Consider the following 20681-nt stretch of genomic DNA (forward strand, 5'->3'; position numbering starts at 1 on the left):
CGTCGCAGCTGAGATCAACTTGAGCTGCTTTTATTGGGCCTTTTGCTCTATAAAGCCTGGCAAAACAGATGAACTCTATTAGTAGGACTCTTCTTTATAATCAATCCAACTGAACTTAGATATAGTTTTTCCACATGTACAACAAGTCATGATCAGTTTTAATCAACAGCAAACAAAGAACCACATGGTCTGGTACAGGGGTTTTAGTTAAAATGACATTCTTAAGTGTCGGTGCTCTTTCTTGAAAACCATCGCCGGGCACACAAACACGCTCATCTCCATAAATCCTGGAAACACCAGGAAAGGGCTTTATATCACTTCATCAATCTAAGACAACACGCTACTCAAAGTCCTCCACTTGAGCCACAGATGATCATTGTCACCATTGCTCGTTGCCTCAGTTTTGCTCTCCATAGAAATCCTGAGGATTTTCTGAGTAAAATTCCGACTCAGACTCATAGAAAGAACCAAACGCAGCACACATCTATATTGAAATCTTTCGAAGGGGGAGTATTATGTAAAATCTACTCTTTCTTTAGCATTTAGCATTATGTCATGTTACGATGTTATTCCATCATCACAAACGTTCCTGTGGTGTTGCTTAGATTTGAGAAATCTTTGAATCTCCCATGGCAACCATTCAAGGCTGCTAAGCGTTTAATCTCACAAAGCTCCGCCTACTTCCACAAAGCTCCTCCAATTTTGTCGAGCTAAAGACGTGGGGACCCCTCAGCTCCTTCAGACTAGCAGCAGCAATTAGCAAACACCTGGTGGAGCTGCTGAGCTCATCAGACGAACCACTTCTCAGTCCAATGCTCCACAATGGACAAGCAGTGTGTTGGAAAGAGTGGATGCTTCTTAAAGAGACACAGTCCAGTTTCAAAGTTGTGAAATCAGATATCTTTTATGCATGCTGCATTTTTACAACAACTGAAGTTAACACAGTTACTCGATTGTGCTTTAAAATACATAACCCGCCTCTTTAAAACGTGTTTATCAGCTATAATGTTTACTAATGCCGGCTGATTATCACAAACGCACACAAACCAGTTAGGAGATTTTTTTTTTTTTTTTTTCTTCCATTCACCTCTTAAAAACAGCTTTTTTTCCCCTGAAATCCTGCAGTGCAAAATTCATGCTTCATAATTTATGATCTGTTGATTTTAAATTTTTAAAAAGGCACAACACTGGATAGTGTTTTTGTTGTTGTTGTTTTTAATGCTAGACAAGACTAACAGCGTTTCAAGTCAAACTAAAAGGATGATCAGAAACCGTCTGCATTCACGAAGAAATGTGTGACATATGTGAAGTCTGTTGTACAGAACAAACTGGGACATTTATGCAAGTGTGAACGGAGGAGCAGCTGCTCTCCTCATCCACCACACAGACTTAAGTCACCTTCACTGTCAAACACTCGTCTCTGCTGTGCCAGCTGCCTCAGCGGCCGTAAGTGTGCCATGAACAACAGACTTACTCGTCTCTTTCACTCTGTGAAAAGAAAAGCAGACGGCGACGTAAATGCTGCACAAATGTCTTCCCTTTATGCAGAGCTCCAAAACAATAATAATAAAAAAATTTTTTTTTAAAAAAGTGAAGAATTGAAAACCAAACAGCGCCTGATTAGCGAGGAAACCTGAAATTTGATCTCTGATGACCCGCACAAAACCAGAGTGCCGCAGCAAATTGTAAGACGAATTCAACTTACGGCGAATCTGATGCAATGTGTGGAGGTAAAGTTAGAAACTCGTTCCTACCAGAGCACGTCATTTACGTATTGGTGATCAGTATGAGTTTAAACCCGTTTCATTGTTCATAATGACAGCTGTGATTTGGGGGTTTGCCATATGCAGGACAAGCAGTCGCACGTTTTGTTGGTCCGTGTCTTTTTGCTGCCGAGCGCATCGCGGTTTGACACGCAAAGCTCCCCACGTTAGATTGCTTCTGCATTTTCCCCGCAACAGTGTTCGTGTTTTAGTGTTAAGTGGAGTCAAACTGCCATCTGGCGGCGGACATTAAAAACTCGCACTGAAATGAAAAAAAATATATGGGGGCCACTTTACAACAAGGCTCCGCTTAGAGATGGATAATAAATAGTTTATAGATGTGTTACTAATTCATATCTAAACACTTATTATCATGCGTTAATTAAGGCTGAGGAGCTGACAAAATCTACCAGTTTCTTGCCAAATAGTGATCCAGATCTGTTTAGTGTTATATTAAACATGGCAGACTGCCTTGTAAGCACAATAAGCATCTGTAAACGCCTTATCATCCTTAATTAAGACATAATAAACTGTTATACATGATTTATAAAGTGTCTATTGATGAACTGATAACATAATGTGGGACCAAAACACTGAACAAGGAAATAAAACGTAAATAATAAATGGAGAAGTATGCGACATTTATTAGTTTCAATCAAAACTGAAATAATGAAATGGCCAAGCTGGCCTGGTTGCAGACTATAAACTCTTGTTTTGCATTTAAAAAAAAAAAAAAAGTCTCTCATGTTTTAAAGCCCTCTGTAATCTAACCTGCAGAGCCACACTTTCATTTAATCTGTGCACGAGAGAATTTTAACAGAGTCGGGCACATTTAAGGACACCCTGCTACATTTAGCCTTAACCAGTCCAGATGGCCGTACCGGGCACTAGAGTGCTTCCATATGCACCAGCCACATTCAATAAACCTTTTCACCCGTTTTGTATTTTTTGTTGGTTTGTTTGTTTGGTTTTTTTTCCCCCTCCATCTTCTGTTCAGCTTCAGCATGACTAACGTTAAAACCAGCCTCGGATTTGGCGCCGGGATCGATCACGTATTTCTGCAAAAAAAAAATAAAAAAGAACAAAAATCCAAAGAGTTAAAAAGCCCCAGAGGAGCAGTGACCTTTTCCAAAGTCACACCTGCAGCCCGGGATGGAAACAGGCGGCCGGGGTTCACTTCACATTCATCTCTCCACCCAGATGTGTCTTTTATTACGCAGCGTCCAGGAGAGGACAAGAAACAGATCCTCTATTCGGAGCAGATGATGGCATCGACATCTTTACCCTGCAGATGGGAGGGGTCTTTCTTTTTTTTTTCCAGATCTCTCAACCTCCAGTTGATCTTCTTCATCCTCTGGTGAGAGAAAAAGGTCGCAGCAGCCAGAAGTGGAAAAATCATGAAGCAGACCTCTTCGCTCAACACCGAGTTTTGTTGTTGTTGTTCAAAGGCGGTTCTTGTTGAAAGCAGTCTGAATGGTTTCATGAGAAGCTTGAGCAAAGATATAAAACCTCAGCTGTCTCCATCCCAGCGCTGCTCGCTGGGGCTGGGAGGGAATTAGAAACCCATCAACCCAGAAGTCAGACCTGGACGTTTTCTACAACCTGCCTCAGCCTTTATGTCACTGGAATTTCACATAACAGACCAACAAAGTGATCCATAATTGTGACCTAGAAATTAAGATGATGGGAACGTGATTTTGTAAAAAAAAAAATTAAACAAAAATTTGCAAAGAGAAATCAGAACAAAAGGCGGCGAGTCGTTGTGTTATCTGCTTGAGTCCAAGCTTTGCGAAAACAGCAAAATGGCTCCAACTCACTCAGACTGAATGAAGAGCATTAAAGAACGTACATTTTTTAAGTTTTTCCGCGAACCTCAACTGGACTAACATTTGGACTTTGTCTAGGCCATTTTAGCACATTAATATGCTGATATCTAAACCGGTTAATTGTAGCTGTAGCTGTATATTTACGGTTGTTTTGTTGCTGGGAGGCGAACCTCCACCCGAGCTTCAAGTTCACTACACCCTCCAACTGATTTACATCCAGGATTTTAGCTTCCTCTGACGTAAAATAAAGAAAACTGAATACAACCCCGAGCATCCTCTTCATTTATCATAGAAATACAGTGTCTTCAGTCAGAGGCCACTTCAAGTTCACTGTAATACAGACTGCTACAGGAGATCCTTCCTGCCCACATCTACTCTTTGAAGAATCTTGAACAATTGGAGTGCTAACAACATATACTGTAGCTTCCCATTGTGATCAGTAAAGTATATATGAATTTCTGCATTTCAGATTAAAAGCCTGTTTAGAGTTGCTTTTGAACCATAGCAGATGGAACATTGATCAGTATATTGATCAATGTTCCGTCAACGTATTCATGATGGCGCTGGACAAAGTGTCATGTTTGTCACCGGTTTCTCAAACTGGTGACTGTACAAGATGTTTTTATGACTTTTTTTGTGTTTTTATGATGTAAAGCATTTTGAATCCTTGTTGCTGAAATGTGCTACACAACTGAACTTGGTTGGTTTTATGTATGTATGTATGTATGTATGTATGTATGTATGTATGTATGTATGTATGTATGTATGTATGTATGGATGTATGTATGGATGGATGGATGGATGGATGGATGGATGGATGGATGGATGGATGGATGGATGGATGGATGGATGGATGGATGGATGGATGGATGGATGGATGGATGGATTCATTCATTCATTCTTTGATTCATTCATTGAAATTAATTGTGACCAGCTTTCCTGCCCCTGCTGAAGGCAACACTACCCTCCATATGCTGCCTCCACAATTTTTTCTAACATACTGTTTGTTCACTAATGATTTCCAACAAACATCAGCTGTATTAAACTTACACACCAGCGGACTCTACCGGGTCTCTTCTGGTATCAGTGTTGGCTGCACTTTATTTAGGCTGCCAGGGGGAAAAAAGGGGGGGATAATAAATACAAAATGTAATACTTTGCGAGTTCGTCATCTGACAAAATGTGGGAAAGTCCAAGAGTTGTGAACACATTTTGCACGCTACACTTTGCGCAGATGTGCAAAGGATGACAGAGCGGGATGGAGCGCGGACAAATGTCCACTCTGGGGAAAAACACACGGTCCAAATCCAAAGTCGTTTTTCTTCATTTGATTTGAAGGTTGTTACAGGGAGAGGAAGGAAGCATGAACTCGTCTCTCAGTGCCTTTGGCATCGCTCAAGAGAGAGAGAGAGAGAGAGAGGAAGGTCAGCAGTAACGCCTGTTTACTCCTTCGCGTCCATCGAGCTGATGCCCGCAGCCTCACACACCACCAGTCAGCGCCCCGGGGTGGGGCTGGTGGGGGCAGGGGGGTTGAACGCCCTGGGGAGGCACAGAGAGTCTGGAAATGAGAACAAGCAGGGTGGAGTTTGGTCATGCATGTGGTGAACTGGCGGTTCTCCACGACTTTGTCTCTCCTGCCATAAATTGTGGCGTCCTCCTCTGCAAAAAGAAAAACCTCATCCTGTTTTACTCCAGATGTGGACAACAGCCTATGTGGGTCACAGACAGAGAGCTTCTCATCCCGCTCTGTGAAAAGGGGACTCTGTCGCAGCAAAATGTCTTAGAGTACCCAAAAGTTGTACTCAAGTAAGAGTAGCACTACTTCAATGTATTTTTACTCAAGTAAAAGTAAAAGGTAGCAAGAAATGACTCAAAAGTATTGGGTATAAAAAATAAAAACAGACTCAAGTACTGAGGAACTGGTCAAAAAATTATTTAGCATCTAAAAATTACATAATCAGATGGACTAAAATGCAAAGATATGTGGAAATGTTAAAGATCAAAATAAAAATACAGTAATTCTTTAGTAATTACATTATGACAAAGTCAGGGGAAAAAACAATTTCAAATCAGTTTCTTTCAACGAAAAACTTATGAAACCAACAAAACTGTAGATGAATTTCTAGAAACTTTACTCAAGTAAGAGTAACACTTCATAATAAATGTAATCAAGTAAATCAAGTAAGAGTAAAAAGTCAAATTTAGTAAAAATACCCTTAAAAGTACATTTTTGTCCCCCCTCCCAAAACGTCACACGAGTAGATGTAACTGAGTAAATGTAGGTAGATACTATCCGACTCTGGGCTGCAGCCACGGAAACCCAACTCCTCCAGCAAAGGACTCACTGAGAACAACCACAGGAAACATGGCACGCTCCAGCAGCTCTGAGCCAGCCCTCATGCCACCAAACTGGAAGCTTTAATTCTGTCTCAATCTGGTAAAACTTTACTGCCACCACAGCCATGAACTGTTGCTTCTGTTTTCAGTGACAGCAGACATGAGGTTTCCTCTATGGTTGTCTGCATGACAGGCGGAGCTCCGTTCTCCCCCTTCATCTCCATTGGTCCACATGGCGCGGCTTGCGCCTTGACCGCGGCACACCCTGAGTAAACACTTATTGCTTTCAAATAAAGATCACTAGAGCCAACAAAACCCTTAAAAATAAATAAATAACCTGATCGGGAAATTCCCACTGCGAACAAAGCCTGGAAGTGTTCCATAAAAATGATTTTACTGTACCGACAATTCTGCGAGGGGAATAAATAAGTTGTGTAGTAGCAGAGAAGCAACACGGTCACTTCAGTTAGAACTAAACATGTGCACTTAAACACATGTCAACAAACCAAATGTAACCCATGTTACATTTTCATAGCTGCAGTTAACACACACAGCCGTTTTGTGTAGGCAGAAACACAACAAGGCTCAAGAGAAAACAGTCAATTTATTAAAATTAGTCATCAAGAACATGTTCTTTAAATTAAACTCATAGTACGATTTAAAAAGAAATTATTATTCAAGCCACTATCTAAAATATTAATTATCATCATGTTCACTGAAAAAGAAAATATTCTGAACTGTAATAATGTCTCCTTCTGAGGCCTCTAAACGTTGCTCCGTAATAAGGCATTTCTTTGATCCACGTTTAACAAATGAATACAGCACGCAATAAAATTCAAACAAAAACATAAAACTAAACCCTAAATTAACCCGTGTCAATAGACATATTGAGCAATATCAGATGCTGGAACAGTGCAGGAAGTGAGGTCAGAACCGGTAACTTTAGCACCATACAGTAACATCCTTCACTGCCCTTCATATAAAGACTACAGCCTTAGACGCAGGCTTTGGAGACAAACAGGAAGTCGACAATGTCAATATGACTTTTGTTGATGAGTCTAGAATACAATTTATTTTTAAAAAACAAACAAACTCTCTGCCCGAGTAAATATAGTCACAGTAGCTGCCTGGCTGGTTTTGCACCTCTGGTCGGTAATGTAGTGTAAGATTATATCTCCTTATTTGGTTGAAGCAGACCCAAGCAACACAGAAATCAAGTAAACAAATCCGTTAAAGTTTATTTCATATACAGGAAGCACAGGTGGACTTCACTTTACTCTTGACCAATGAGGCGAGTGCTTACAGGTGTCTGGTAGTGAGGCGTCCAGGTGACAGGCTTCGTTTGTCGCTAAATCTCTATAAGATTAAGCAAAAATAAAATGTGAGGGTTAAAGTCTGTATTTCCTACGAAGGGTTCATTCACACATCTGAATTAAACTCGGACTTTTGTCTTAGAAAACATACCCTTAGAGCCACGTGTGAGCATGAGTGTTAGAGATTAATTTGTCAGCAAATTTGCAAAGTTTGACCGTGATCTCGTTGCTCGGTTGGAACTCAAATGTTATAAAGACTTACTACGCTGCGGGCCGGGCTGAGAGATCGGGAGCGTGCAGGGCTGGCACTTCTGCTCCTGCTTCTACTCCACTGCAGAAAAAAACCCCAGAAACATTCACACAAAACTGTACTGTTCAACTCTACAAGAACCACTTTTGTTTTCATCGTTTTCAACATCATCTTTTTTAACTACTGTGAAATATTTACCAGTACGCCTCTTTTGGTCACGGCTTCGCCTTTAACAAGCACCGTGCTTCCTTCCACCAGAGCCGGCCACACGTAGTAGACCACCAGCGGAGCACTGAAATCAGAGTCAAAGCTGCGACGATACCTGGAACACAGAAAGGAAGATGCGAGTCTCCATCATAGATAATGTTAGAGTGACCCCTGCTGGTCGGAGCAATGTACAACAGCGGTGGGCTGCAGGAAGATGTGGCCGACTGCAGTCGGCCCTCAGCTTAGCTGCACACGTTCCCCAGAAATCGACATTGTACTAACTTGGCGTTGTTGAATAGTTCACCGTTGCTTCCGTAGGCCAAGTCAAGAGGTGGGTCCAGAGTCTGCATGGCAAAAGCCACCCTGCAGGTCTCTCTGATCAAGGGACTGATGAGTCTGAAGTCCACTTCTGGAGGGAAGGAGATCTGGGGGTTCTTGTTCATAGCCAGGATTACATCCTAAGAGGAAAACACAATAAGATGCACAGTTTCCCAAGTATTTATACCTCTGTATGGTATTCAAAACATTGGTTAGTGTGATGTGCATTTGAATCTGGCACTCTGTACTCTGATAGCAATGGATAACATGCAGAGAAATATGATTGCCTTCAGATGTTACCCTATAGGGTTTTTTTTTATTAATGCTGAGAGGTAGGGAGGGAGTACATACATGCAAAACGTTGTGACTGGCTGGAAAAAAACTTTTCTAGAAAAAACAAAACAAGTACAGACCAAAACACAACTGAGGGTTTGTGTCAAGACTTGAAAATCGCTCTTCAGAGATGCCCTCCTTCCAAACTGACTGAGCTTAAGCTCTACTCTGAGTATCCGCAGGTTTCAGCAAATTAAATTAGAAACTTTTTAAGACCTTTTTAATGCCACCTTAGCTTGAATGAAACTAAAGGGAGAAAATCTATAAATATAGATAATGTTTCAGGGGTTCTGCTGTATTACAAGTGGTAAAGTCAAACGTCGTCCAGCCAACTGGCGACAAATTTGCACTTACCCATGATGGACACAAAAATCTACCTCGCTAGCTAGTCGGCTAGAGTAAATTAGCAGCTAATTAACATTTGCTTCAACTGCATCTAGTCACAGAGTGCCGTGAAGATGTCGACTCAAACTTTTGCCTTATAGAAAAAAACCTATATGTATGAGATTAAATAGTCGTGCCATGACAAAATTTGAGACCTGTCGCTAACATATTTAAGACGAACTCACTTTATTTTAGATACATGAATTTCATACTATTTAAGACAATCAAAATCATTTTCTCTTACATTGACACTGCACAGGACATCATAGAGGTCCAGGTTCCTAACAATGTAATCCACAGCCGCGTCCTCGAGACTCTCCGGACCAAAGTGGGATGTGGACAACGTCTTTCTCACCTGCTGCTTGAACTTACGATAGGCCAGTTTTGCTTTTTGGAAGGACTCCTAAAACAGGGAAAACATACGGCATTCCTGTGGCGCAAAACACAGCAACGCTACACAAAGTAGCAAGAGTGTGAAACATAATTTTGTATGTTGATACTGAGGCTGTGCGTTGCATTGTGATGTTCTGCTTATATTCACTGCCCGCATTGTACCATCACAGCGATGAAGATGATTCTCTGGACCATCTCTATGTCTGGGATGTAGCGCCGTAGGAGGGTCTGTGCGTCCAGACGCTCCACGGTGTACAGATCGCTGAAACGTGAGACGAGGCGTGCGTGGCGTGAGGAGTTGGTCAGCTGGGCTCTGGTGGGCGACGTGCTCCTCAGTGGGCTGGATGAGCGGCTCAACAGGGGCAAAGGGCTCGGAGAGCGACTTCTAACCAACCTGAGAGGCGGAAACCAACACGGCAACTACAGCTACAGCGCCTTGCGAAAACATTCACAACTCTTGAACATTTTTTTTTATCAATTTCTCATATAACCATGAATTTAAGTTTATGGCATTGGGATTTAATGTAATAGACACAAAGACTGCAGATGACTTAAAGATGGATTCAAGGATCACCTTCCAACCCTGCACTCACAACCAGAGCTACAAGGTTCATATCCAAACATAATCATTAGTTAGGATGGTTCAGTGACTAAAAGTCCACATCTAATTTCAACTGAAAATCCATGATAAAACTGGAAAAAAAATTTTTGCAGACTCTTTCCATCTAATCTGATTGAACTTAAGATTTTCTGAGGAGGCCGGATTTAAATTTTAGCCGACAATTGTGCAACGGTGGCACACGTATTCAAAAAGACTTGCAGATTAAGGGTGCGTTCACACCAGCCCTGCTTAGTCCACTTTAATTGAATTCTAGCTCGTTTGCCTAGAAAGTCCGGTTTGTTTGGGGAGATGTGAACGCGCAATCAAACTCTGATCTGGGCCAAGAAAAGCAAAGTCTGGTCCAGCTAAAAACCTCGGTTGTGAACTCTGGAGCGGTTTGAATGCCTATGTGAACACCAAGAGGACCGGAGCCCGCTCCAAAAGAAGCAGGAAGTGGACTACAGTGCAGAGAATTCTGGGTAAGTACAATCAAAACAAATGTGCAAGACTAGGGAAATGGCTTGTGGTCTTTTACCAAAGATAAAAGAGAGATCCTACAACTGCTAAACTCCCATGCCATTGCCTTTTTGTTTCCATTTTGTGCAGAAGGAATGTCTTCTTCAGAGGTTTATTTTCATGTAGTTTCCTTCAGTGGTTCTCGGTGCAGCGCCACCTCAGGCGAGGAAAAAAATAGGTTTTTCAAAGGATTTGGATTGTTTGACACAGTGCAGTATAGAAGTTAACCGCAGCAGCTAAAAATGGAACAAATGTTGCAATTCATCTACTGGACTGTCAGTTGTGATATCAAACTTAGTTGCAGCAATATGTGGTCCCGCAAAGTACTGATTCTGGAGAGTTGAATATAAATGCACGCTACATTTTTCAGATTTTAAATTGCGTAAAAACAAATTGTAAAGTACGTATAGTTGTTGTTCCACTTATACACTACTTGTGTTGTTCCTAAAGTCCCAATAACAATAAAATATGACGAATCTTCTGATTGTTTTTGGGAGAAATTGTGGAAAAAGCTCAATGGGTGTGAATATTTTCACAAGGCAGCGTATGTAGAACACCAGTGCATGTCGACGATTCAATGTTTGCACATCCGTAAGATGTTACCTCTCTTGCAGCATGACCTTCTCTGAGTTCAGATAAGCTAACTCATCCTTCAACAGGCGAATTTGCCGCTCGTAGTCGTGAACGGCGTCCTGCTTCCTCTTATACAACGCCAACTGTTCGTTTGTAGAATGCAAACTAAAACACAAAGTCAATATGTATGGGGAAAAAATGAATCTCTCACAACATAACCGTGACGCGTGTGCAATGCCGTAATGCTTCTGAACTACATCACCCACTCCGCTTTGAGCTGCAAGATCTCATCCTCGGTGGCGAGCAGGGTGGTCGCCGACTTGCACTTTGTGTGGTCCAGCTTCTTCTGAGCCTCCACGAGTCTGATACACAGGGAAGCATTTGCGTTCAAATGGTAAAATGTTTCATTTCCCCAAACAACTCTCTCAAATATAAAAACCATGATAATATGACTCACTCTGCAGTGACCGACTCCAGCTGGAGGCTAGTAGAGTTCAATTGAACTTCCAGCTTTCTTATCTCGCTCTCCTGGGACAAAGAAAGCTCCTTCGTCTTTCTGTCCTTCTCTGCTGCACCCTGATGGCGACAGAATGGCTCGTCGTCAACGCAACCGCAGAGCCACAATGCGATCACAACGCTTGATCACGCGGTTGATTTTTAAAATGACATTGTTAAACCGGAGGACAGACCAAAGGTCAAACCTGGATGAGGTGCAGGCTGGTGCCGTCTGCGATGGACGGCCTTGAAATGGAGAAGCAGCTTCCAAGCCAAGGCAGAAAACGCGTTTTAAGAGTGTCCACTCCACCACAGCGACCGCCTGATTTGTGACGAAAGGTATCGGAGTCATCTTTCAAAGATCAAGTTCGATTTTTCAAGGAAATATGCTTCCCAAGCAGTCACAATGCAAAGCTTACCCTCAGCTGCGGTGAGGTTTAGGATGTTAAACAGCTGGCCTTGAATTTTGGCAGTGAGCTCAATCAGCTCACAACATCTGTTCACATTCTGATCACAGGAAGACACCTGGGTGAGAAAAAAACAACAACAACGTTTTAATTTATAACTTAACTAAATCAGTGGCTGCTGTGTTTCAAGATGGAGCCTGTATGTGACGAAATTTGTGACGAAACTCATCTCTCTGATCATGAACTAGGTGAGTAAAGAAAGAATAAAAGTTTCAACTTGTTACCTTTTTTTAAGACTGGAATCACATTCATTTCCTAAAAACATACCATTAGTCAGTAGCCTTGATTTGATTGTTCATTTCTGTGTATAAATTGGATTTGTTTGTCTTGTAAAGTGCCTTGACATGACAATGGTTATGTCTTTAGCCATTGAACTGAATTGAGTTCAAATCAATGCTTTTTAAGTGGATATGCAAACAAAGATGTTATTAAAACTGTTGTAGACGGTGACTGAAACAAAAAGAAAAGCCAGTTGAAACTAAAGCGCCATTTAATTTCCCTGTTTGTGACCTATCTACCATTGTCCTTGTAGCGCAAAAGCCACTACAGGAAGCTAGAAAAGAAGTCCCATCAGTTATTGGTCTATTTCAAACCAGACATTTAAATAATGTAGGAAATGGACTCTTTACATCAAGTTCTGGTTGTGCACACATCTTACCAAACAACAACATGCAAAGAAATGGAATGTCCTCATTAACTCTGGTGTGTTCCCAGCTGGTTGAACCAAAATTCCAGTCGAAATATCTTATAATCCCGTCTCTTTTTTTCCTCAAAAGTTATGGACTGCAGCTTATGATTGATTAATTTACTTCAAAAAAAAATTGGGGCAAATAATTAATGCAGTCCTTACTGGTTCTGTTCAGTGGGTGGGGTAGGTCAGTTACATTGGGGCAAAAAAGTGTTAAACATGTTTTGTTTTTTTTTGTTTTTTTTTCTTCAGTAAATATATTTCCAAAAACACCATGCCCCAGTAATCCACACATACAAAGAAAACTATCTATAAATCAAGGTACGAATTGGTACATGTAGTGAATACATGAAGAAAGACATGTTCAAAAAAGCATAAAAGCCAAGAAACCAGCTGAAACTTGTCAGTATTCAGGAAACATTCCTGATTAAAACCTGAAGAAAAACTGTGTGGATTTAAGTACATGGAAATGAATAACTGGGGGGGGGAACTATTATTTTTGCCCAGTTTGTCACTTCCACTACGGATTTCCAACACCTTAAACGTCGTGTACTAAATATTTCCATTTAAGCTACAGGTTGTAATTTCTGTACAAGAAATAAATAGAGGAGGAACTATCTTAACAGCGAAAACATCTTTGGAACGGCCCGACGGTTGCCACGGCGATCAGCGTCCATGACAACCAAACTCTACGGAGAAATCAAAGTAAAAAAAAAAAGTCATTCCTTTACTCTGAATTGTAAAAAAAAGTCTTTCATTTTAAGGACTTTCACCTACCTAAATTAAAGTACAAACTGTAAGAATACTTAATAAACACACATCTTTACTTTAATGAATTTTCGACATGTTTCATTAGGAGATGACGGTATTTTCCAGTCATTTTCGATTAAATCACATGCAAAAAAACAACAACAACATAGTATTGTACTGTGGGATAACGTTGGGTAGAAATGAATATCCGGCTCAGGTAAAGAGCACCAGAAGTGTCGTGGTCAGATTTAGGTCGACCGTGACTTATTGATGAACTTACGTGGTAGTCTCTGTGCCAGTTCTCAAGCTTGTCCTGTAAGACGCTGAACGAAGACGCATTGGTCAGTCTCCTTAAAACCTCCGCCATGTCCCGCTAAATCAACTGACTAATCCGCGGAGGTCTGACGATTTGAAGAAGGAGGCGGAGGGCAGCAGCAGCAGCAGCAGCGGGAGGCTTGATCAGCTGTAGTAAAAAAAATATAAAAACTCCTACAGCTTTCTCCTCCTGTGACACACACACCCACACACACACAAACACACATACACACACATACACGGATGCCTCGCAGCGCCTCTGGCAACCAGGCTAGAAGACAGGAAGGAGAACAGATGAACCCACACAGACCTGCTATGTAAAAACTCCTGCCGGACGACGCGGCCTCGGTGTCGGTCCTCTACGGGTTCTGCGTCCCTGTGATGTCATACTGTCAAGCGAAACCAAACGGCTGAAGAGCAGAACCGGGGGGAACATAAAACACGGGTGTAGAAGGTTCTGCTTGGTGTATATCTATGTGGCCGAACTCGATCCAATCCGATTACAACGCCCCACGGTACGGCACACCGAGCTGAATTAAGTACACTTAAACCTAATTTGTTTCTGCGGCAATAACCTCTGGAGCGTTATGACAGCGAGCTAAATAAACTGCAGTAGCATGCAGGAAAAAGCTAACTAATAGCAACAACAAAAAACTCCAATAAATTGAATGTGTTCATCCATTGCATCCACCTAAACAGTAAAATAATAATAATGTGTGACGCATTTAATAGTGCATCACAACTTAATTGCTTACTATAAACATGTTATTTTATTCCATTCTATTGATTTGATGCATGTGCACGTTTAGGGAATAATACAATTCCAACATAAATATTCTTTTTTTTTTTGTCTTTACTTTCATTTAATTCATTTAATTGGATTTTGTTTTTAATGTGTAGTCTTTGGCTTATGGCTCTTCCATGATTTTGAGATCAATGGTCACTCCTTAATAACACAAAGTTATTAGTGTGTCAATTTTGAATATCTCTCATTTACAGCATAATACAACTTGCAGTTCTGTCATGGCTTTGGGTTTTGGTCTGCCACCATAACTACTCTTCTGAAAACTTGATGGCGCCCCCTGATGGGTGAGCGGCGCGGTACACCTTGGACAGGTCCATCCCAGAACAGCACCAGGCTAACTAATCATGTAAGCACACTTTATTTTGTTGTTGTAGAAGAAAACCAGATGAATAATAATGACCCCTGTTTGTTTGTTGTTGTTTTTGCTTGATTAATTTTAGGTTATTCAGCCTGTACTATCTGGCAGAGGGGACAAACAATGGAAATCAGCCTTAGCTGTAGTTGAATGCAGTTGTATTTATGTTAATACATCCCTCTTCATCAAATAACTGAAAAATATCTATCTATCTATCTTTTGTTTGTTTTGTATTTAATGTTAATTATACTTTCTGTGTTTGGTCATATGTTGGGGACGGAAGGGGGAACTCGCCCAGAGCGCCATTAATGCAAGAACCGCTACTGTATATTCTAACTGCTGAAGTATTAGTTTAATTATTATGCTACACGTTCGTAATTATTCATTGTTAACTTACACAAAGACAAAAACAATGTCAACCTAAAATTGCTAACATTATAAATATTTTTTAAGGCCGATTGCTTTTCTTAATCATGCAGATATTAAACTAAAACTATTGTTTTTCTCTTGTAAAAGTGAGCATTTAAAAGAGAAACTATACATTCTTTTCTTTTTCTTTTTTACCAAAAAAAAAAAATACACCCACAAAGAGCAGCAAAGTATAGAATGTTTCCAGTTTACCTTCGGAAAATATGAATGGATGTGTTTCCCCTATTTTTGGATCATTGTGCCATTGGGCGCTTCATCATGGAACAAACCATTTTTTTATCCTCAGCGCACACGCGTTTCTAACAAGCTGAGGAGATCATAATTAAACGCCACGTTGTGGTCTGTAACTAGGTTCTTCATGAGGAGTAGAATTTAAAAAAATATGACTGAGTAATTGTCTGTCTGCCCATATTGCAGCGGAAACGCTTCAGTCACCTTCGCCAGTGAAGGTTGGTCCGCTCTCCGTCAGCAGAGGAGGGAGGGTCAACATGGCGTCCGAGGAGGTCCGTTATGTTCTTTATTTGCTCTTCTTCTCACGTTTTATTAAGCCTTCTCATCATGTCCCACGAAAAGAGTAACCCGGAGTCATTGTTAAGTGATAACATGTTTAGGTTAAGGTGGTTTATTTAGGGGTGGCGTGTTTTGCTCCCGTTGTTGGATGGAAATATAAGCGCAGCCTTATGAATGTCGGGCCTTCGCGTCGGATGTTTTCAAGACGTTCCGCTTGTTTTCTCTGAAAGACCTGCTGTTTGAAGGCGCGACAGTGTTTGCCATTAGGAATAGGACGCAACTTAAATGTTTGTGAGAGGAAAGGACTTCATGTCCGTTTCGTCACTAACAGGAGCGTAGTTTATTTTTAGTTATGACCACAGACAGGCTGTCGCTGAGCGTTTAACACCCAGATATCGGAATGTTGTGATTTGGTTAAGTTTTGTCATGAGCGTTGATACTAAATAAGCTCTTAAACAAAATAAGGAAAACTCGGCTCAGTGTCGCATCTGTGTAAAGTATGGATGCCCCTGTGGCTATGTAAAACCACAGTCCAGTTTTGAATGTTAAAATTAAGTTTAGCAGTAAAAATTTATCTTGTAGTTTAATGCGCATATTGTTGTCGCTTTGCACTTGCAGGAGAGCTCCAATGGCCCCGTGAAGAAGACCATGCGTGAGAAGGCTATAGAGAGGCGCAACATCAACAAGGAGCACAACAGCAACTTCAAAGCGGGCTATGTACCCATCGAAGAAGAACGTCTTCATAAGACTGGGCTGAGAGGACGCAAGGGAAACATGGCTGTTTGCATCATTGTGCTCCTCTTCCTGCTCGCCTTAATCAATCTCATTGTAAGTCTCTTAGCCAGGCTGCGGCAACTTGCAAAGAAATATAACCCTTTGGACTTTCCCCCACACTTTCTTACAGTGCAACCAAGCTTTATTTGGGAATTGTAGTATTCCGCGTGAAAGACGGACTAAAATTAGTGTCTAATTCTGGAGCGGAAGAGCAATGATGCATGCTTTTCAAACGATTGTTTACCAGTGCAATCTTAAAAGTGTGGCATGTGTTTGTATTTAGACCAACTTGGCGTATGCATCAGCTACAAACTGAACCTTTTGGCCATTTTTCCTTACGAAGTGCACTAAATGTGATCATATCAGATGGAGAGCGTCTGTAGGAAGCAATTTTCAAGTTCAAATTCTCACTGAATTTAAGTTTAAACTTTATCTGGACCATAGTAACAAAAAAAACCCAGTTTAATCTTTGTTTATAATTGTTATTCTGAATGGTAGACCTCCCCTCCATTCTTACGTTTTGTGTAGCCTCAAGCAGACTTTTTGCTAGGATTCTTTACCTTTATCTGTCCTCACATTAATTATGACCAGTAGTCCCTGTTGAAGAAACACATTCCCACTTCGTGATGCTGCCTCCGCCATGCTTCAGCATGAAGGGTGGTGTATTGAGGATGATGTGCAGTAATAGTTTTCCTCAGTAGATGACATTTTGCATGTAGGCCAATATTTTCCCATCTTACCAGAGCCCCTTCTTTATGCCTTGTTGCAAACTGCAGTCAGGACTTCTTAAGGTTTCCATTCAACAACGGTTTTCTTTGTCCCACTTTCCAAGAAAATACAGCAAAGTTGGTGCTAGTAGCTTGACAAAATGCAAAATAGCCAAATGTCTGTGCTCTACGTCTGTCTGTACAAAGTGAGCTCTGACGCGACTCCGCTATCGCTCAGATCACGCTGGTAATATGGACGGTGATCCGAATTGGCCCGAACGGCTGCGACAGCATGGAGTTCCACGAGAGCGGCCTGCTGCGCTTCAAACAGAAGGCCGACATGGGGATTGTTCATCCTTTGCACAAGAGCACGGTCGGCGGCCGCAGAGACCAGGACCTGGTCATCGTGGGCAACAACAACCCGGTAAGAAAGCATTTAAACACGTCGAGTCTTCTCCAAAGAAATTACAGCATTTGGAAACCCAGTTAGAACCTCTTGTCTGTTCTTTTGCTCCGTTGTTCCAACAGGTTGTGTTCCAGCAAGGCAACACAAAGCTGAGCGTGGAAAAGGACAAGACCTCTGTCGTCAGCGACGTCGGCATATCCTTCACAGACCCTCGGACGCAGACAACTTTCTTCAGCACAGACTTTGAAAACCACGAGTTCCACCTGCCCAAAGGAGTCAAAGTCCTCAGTGTTAAAAAAGCGTCCACTGAACGGGTGTGTAGGGAAGCCAGCCTCTGCTCTGACAGCTGTGTGTAAAAAAAACAACAACAAAAAACATGATTCATTAATTATATGTGGGTTTTACAACCCGTGCAGGCGATATTGCACTTATTGCTGTCCGTAACAGTAAAAATTGATTGAAAACGAAAGAGAGATAGTAGATACTGGTCAAATTTCCCCTAGTTTCTTTGCCAAAAGAAAAGCGTGAAATGTTGTCAAGTAATGCGATTGTTAACAGGTGATTTATGCAGTTTCTGGAAAAAATTGACAGTGTGATTCCCAATTGGTGCGGTGCTAAAACAAAAGCGCATCAAGTATGAAGTAAATGAGTGAAAAAGAAGGGGGGGTCTTGGCATTTTCTGTCATGTAATCCTGATTGTATTTAGTTTTCTTGGCGAGGAACCGGTGCCTCTCTCATTTTAGTGACATATTTTGCTCTTTATTTTCAGATCACCAGCAGCGCATCATCTGATCTGAACATCAAGGGAGACACTAAGGCCATCATTCGCGGTAATGAGGGAGTGAACATCATGGGCCGCACTGTGGAGTTTAAAATGGGTGGAGACATTGAGCTTAGAGCTGTAAGTATGAAACATAATGACATGCTGTATTTATAGTGCTCAGAAACTTACATACACTCATTTTTAGCTCTCAGGGATTAATTTCAACTGCTCTAGAAGGATGAGACTGCTCTTGGTCATTTTATCCAGTTTCGTTCTTATGAGGAGTGCGGTTTGGGTCACACAGTTGAAACCTGGACACAGCAACAGAACAGTGGTCCCAAGCAAACATTGAAACTGGTTTTAGAATGGATAGACTAGGCCAGGGGTGGGCAACTCCAGGCCTCCAGGGCCGGTCTCCTGCAACCTTTAGATGTATCTCTACTTCAACACACCTGAGTCAAATAATGATGTCATTAGCAGGACTCTGGAGAACTTGACTGCACTGAGGAGGTGATTCAGCTGTTGGATTCAAGTGTGTTGGACCAGGGAGACAACTAAGAGTTGCAGGACACCGGCCCTCGAGGACCAGGATTGCCCACCTATGGACTAGGCTAATAGATTTTTGAAAAGATCTGACTGGAAATATACAAAACCTTTGTACAACAGGCTTGAAATCAGGATCTCTGCCAGAACTGTTCCAAATGTCAAATTCCGCAATTACATGGTCACTGGAAAAGGTAGCTACTGTCCCCCCATCGGCCCACGTCTGCATGTGGCGGTTAACAATAGTCACCCTACTGTTGCCAACTTGTTGCCAACATCCTACTGCTGCCGGCAGCTCAGGATTTTAAAGATTGGTGATAGGCCAGAAAACTGCAGTCGATGCAGCCCTACCTGCTACAAAATGCAGTCAAGAAGGATTTAAATAACTATTTCAAAGCCTGAAACCAACATTCATGGTCACAATGAGGGCACACAAACCTTATACAGTCACCGTATCAAGACCAATTAAGGCCGGATCTGGAAGAATAGACGCCCTGACAATATTTTCCTCTTTGCAGGAGAACAGCATCGTCCTCAACGGGTCAGTGATGTTCAACGCCACACGCATTCCCAGCTCCACAGACCTGACGTTCAACGACGGCCTGGAGAGGTACAAGCTCTGCATGTGCGAAGATGGGACTCTGTTCCGCGTACTGGTGAAGTTTCCCAACATGGGCTGCCAGATCTCAGACAACCCGTGTAGGAAAGCTCACTAGCGCCGCCGTTCCATCCGCCTGCAGTCGGCCGACTGTGAAATCAGACAAGCCTCTTTCGAAAATGCGCATTTTGGACTGAGTTCAGTTTAAATTTGAGTTAAACTTGGCGGTTAAGGTGTGCCATTTCTTTACATTTTATTACAAATCTACCCAAAGACATTACTGGCGTTCATTAAAAAAAAAACATTGTTTTCATAAGACTCATCAACCTCTATCCTAAATTTAGAAAACTATTGTAAACAATAAGTTGTTGTGCAGTTTACGCCGCATGTTTGTAGCAGTCAGAAGCTGCTGTATTTATTTTCTGCTTCTCCGTCACCTCACATCTGTTCACAAAAGGGTTTGTGTAAAAGTGTTAACTGACTCCATCGAGACACTACATGACAATTAACTTTAAAATATGCAGAACTCAAAACTAGCCCCTAGTACATAACACATAATAGAGAACATCTCTTTCTGCACATGTTGAACTGTTTATCATGCACGTGCCAACAGATTTAAAGGGATGAAATGTTATTTATATTTTACCTAAATTGTGAAGCTTTCCTAATGCTAATGGTAAGGAGTGTACGAGTTGTGCTAACAGAGCAGCGCTTTGCAAAAGTATTCACACCTATTGAACTTTTCACATTTATAGTACATTGATTCCCGTCCAATTCACAATTACGCTCTACTTTGCCTCAAGATACATGAATAAAATAAAAAAAAATTTAAACTAAACAATAAAATACATTGGAATTTGTTGTTGGCCATGTCATGTGGAAAGTTCAGTGGGTGGAAATACTTTTGCAAGGTAAATGCTGATCTCTCTACGAGGCAAGAGTGCTGAAAGTGGACGGCGTTTAGACTGGTTTGAATTTTGTGCAATACAAATAATATAAAAAGTTTGACTGTTGTTTGGGTTGTGTGTGGCCTGTTATGTCACAATGTGGGAGCAGTCTGCGGACTCGATGCCTTTGGTGAGAAAAGTTTTGTTTTTCATCACTTCAACGTGACGACATGGATACGTTTAAAATAAAAAATAAAGAAAACCATCCAACATTTCACTGGCTTCTCTTTCATTAAAGAAATTTGTCACTACGTGAAATCTCTTATCTTCGCTTCGCTGTGCCTCGTGTGTTTACATGGCCCTTTAAAATCATAA

General features: G+C 41.4%; 2 protein-coding genes across 3 annotated transcripts; one reads left to right on the forward strand and one right to left on the reverse strand.

The window, feature by feature from the left end:
• Window positions 1–7139: 7139 nt before the first annotated feature.
• On the reverse strand, window positions 7140–13950 carry spata18 (spermatogenesis associated 18). 2 transcript variants are annotated; one of them, XM_023339297.1, is made up of 13 exons: window positions 13840–13950; window positions 13495–13677; window positions 11729–11834; window positions 11516–11631; window positions 11272–11390; window positions 11081–11176; window positions 10845–10979; window positions 9287–9518; window positions 8976–9134; window positions 7979–8154; window positions 7688–7811; window positions 7502–7570; window positions 7140–7282 (listed from the first exon to the last, which is right to left on the reverse strand). In XM_023339297.1, the coding sequence occupies exons 2-13, from the start codon at window positions 13579–13581 to the stop codon at window positions 7226–7228; spliced, it is 1476 nt and encodes a 491-aa protein (XP_023195065.1). In that variant the 5' UTR covers window positions 13582–13677; window positions 13840–13950; the 3' UTR covers window positions 7140–7225. The 2 variants fall into 2 exon arrangements, with proteins under 2 accessions (XP_023195065.1, XP_023195064.1); XM_023339296.1 differs by having other exon boundaries at window positions 13495–13950.
• Window positions 13951–15518: 1568 nt separating this feature from the next.
• Window positions 15519–20581, forward strand: sgcb (sarcoglycan beta). Its single transcript, XM_005809937.3, has 6 exons — window positions 15519–15621; window positions 16247–16456; window positions 17348–17533; window positions 17638–17829; window positions 18285–18416; window positions 19340–20581. Exons 1-6 carry the CDS (start codon window positions 15607–15609, stop codon window positions 19535–19537), a joined length of 933 nt encoding a protein of 310 aa, XP_005809994.1. The 5' UTR covers window positions 15519–15606; the 3' UTR covers window positions 19538–20581.
• Window positions 20582–20681: the final 100 nt, after the last annotated feature.

Source organism: Xiphophorus maculatus, chromosome 9, assembly GCF_002775205.1.
Source record: "Xiphophorus maculatus strain JP 163 A chromosome 9, X_maculatus-5.0-male, whole genome shotgun sequence".
NCBI classification, from domain to species: Eukaryota; Metazoa; Chordata; class Actinopteri; order Cyprinodontiformes; family Poeciliidae; genus Xiphophorus; species Xiphophorus maculatus.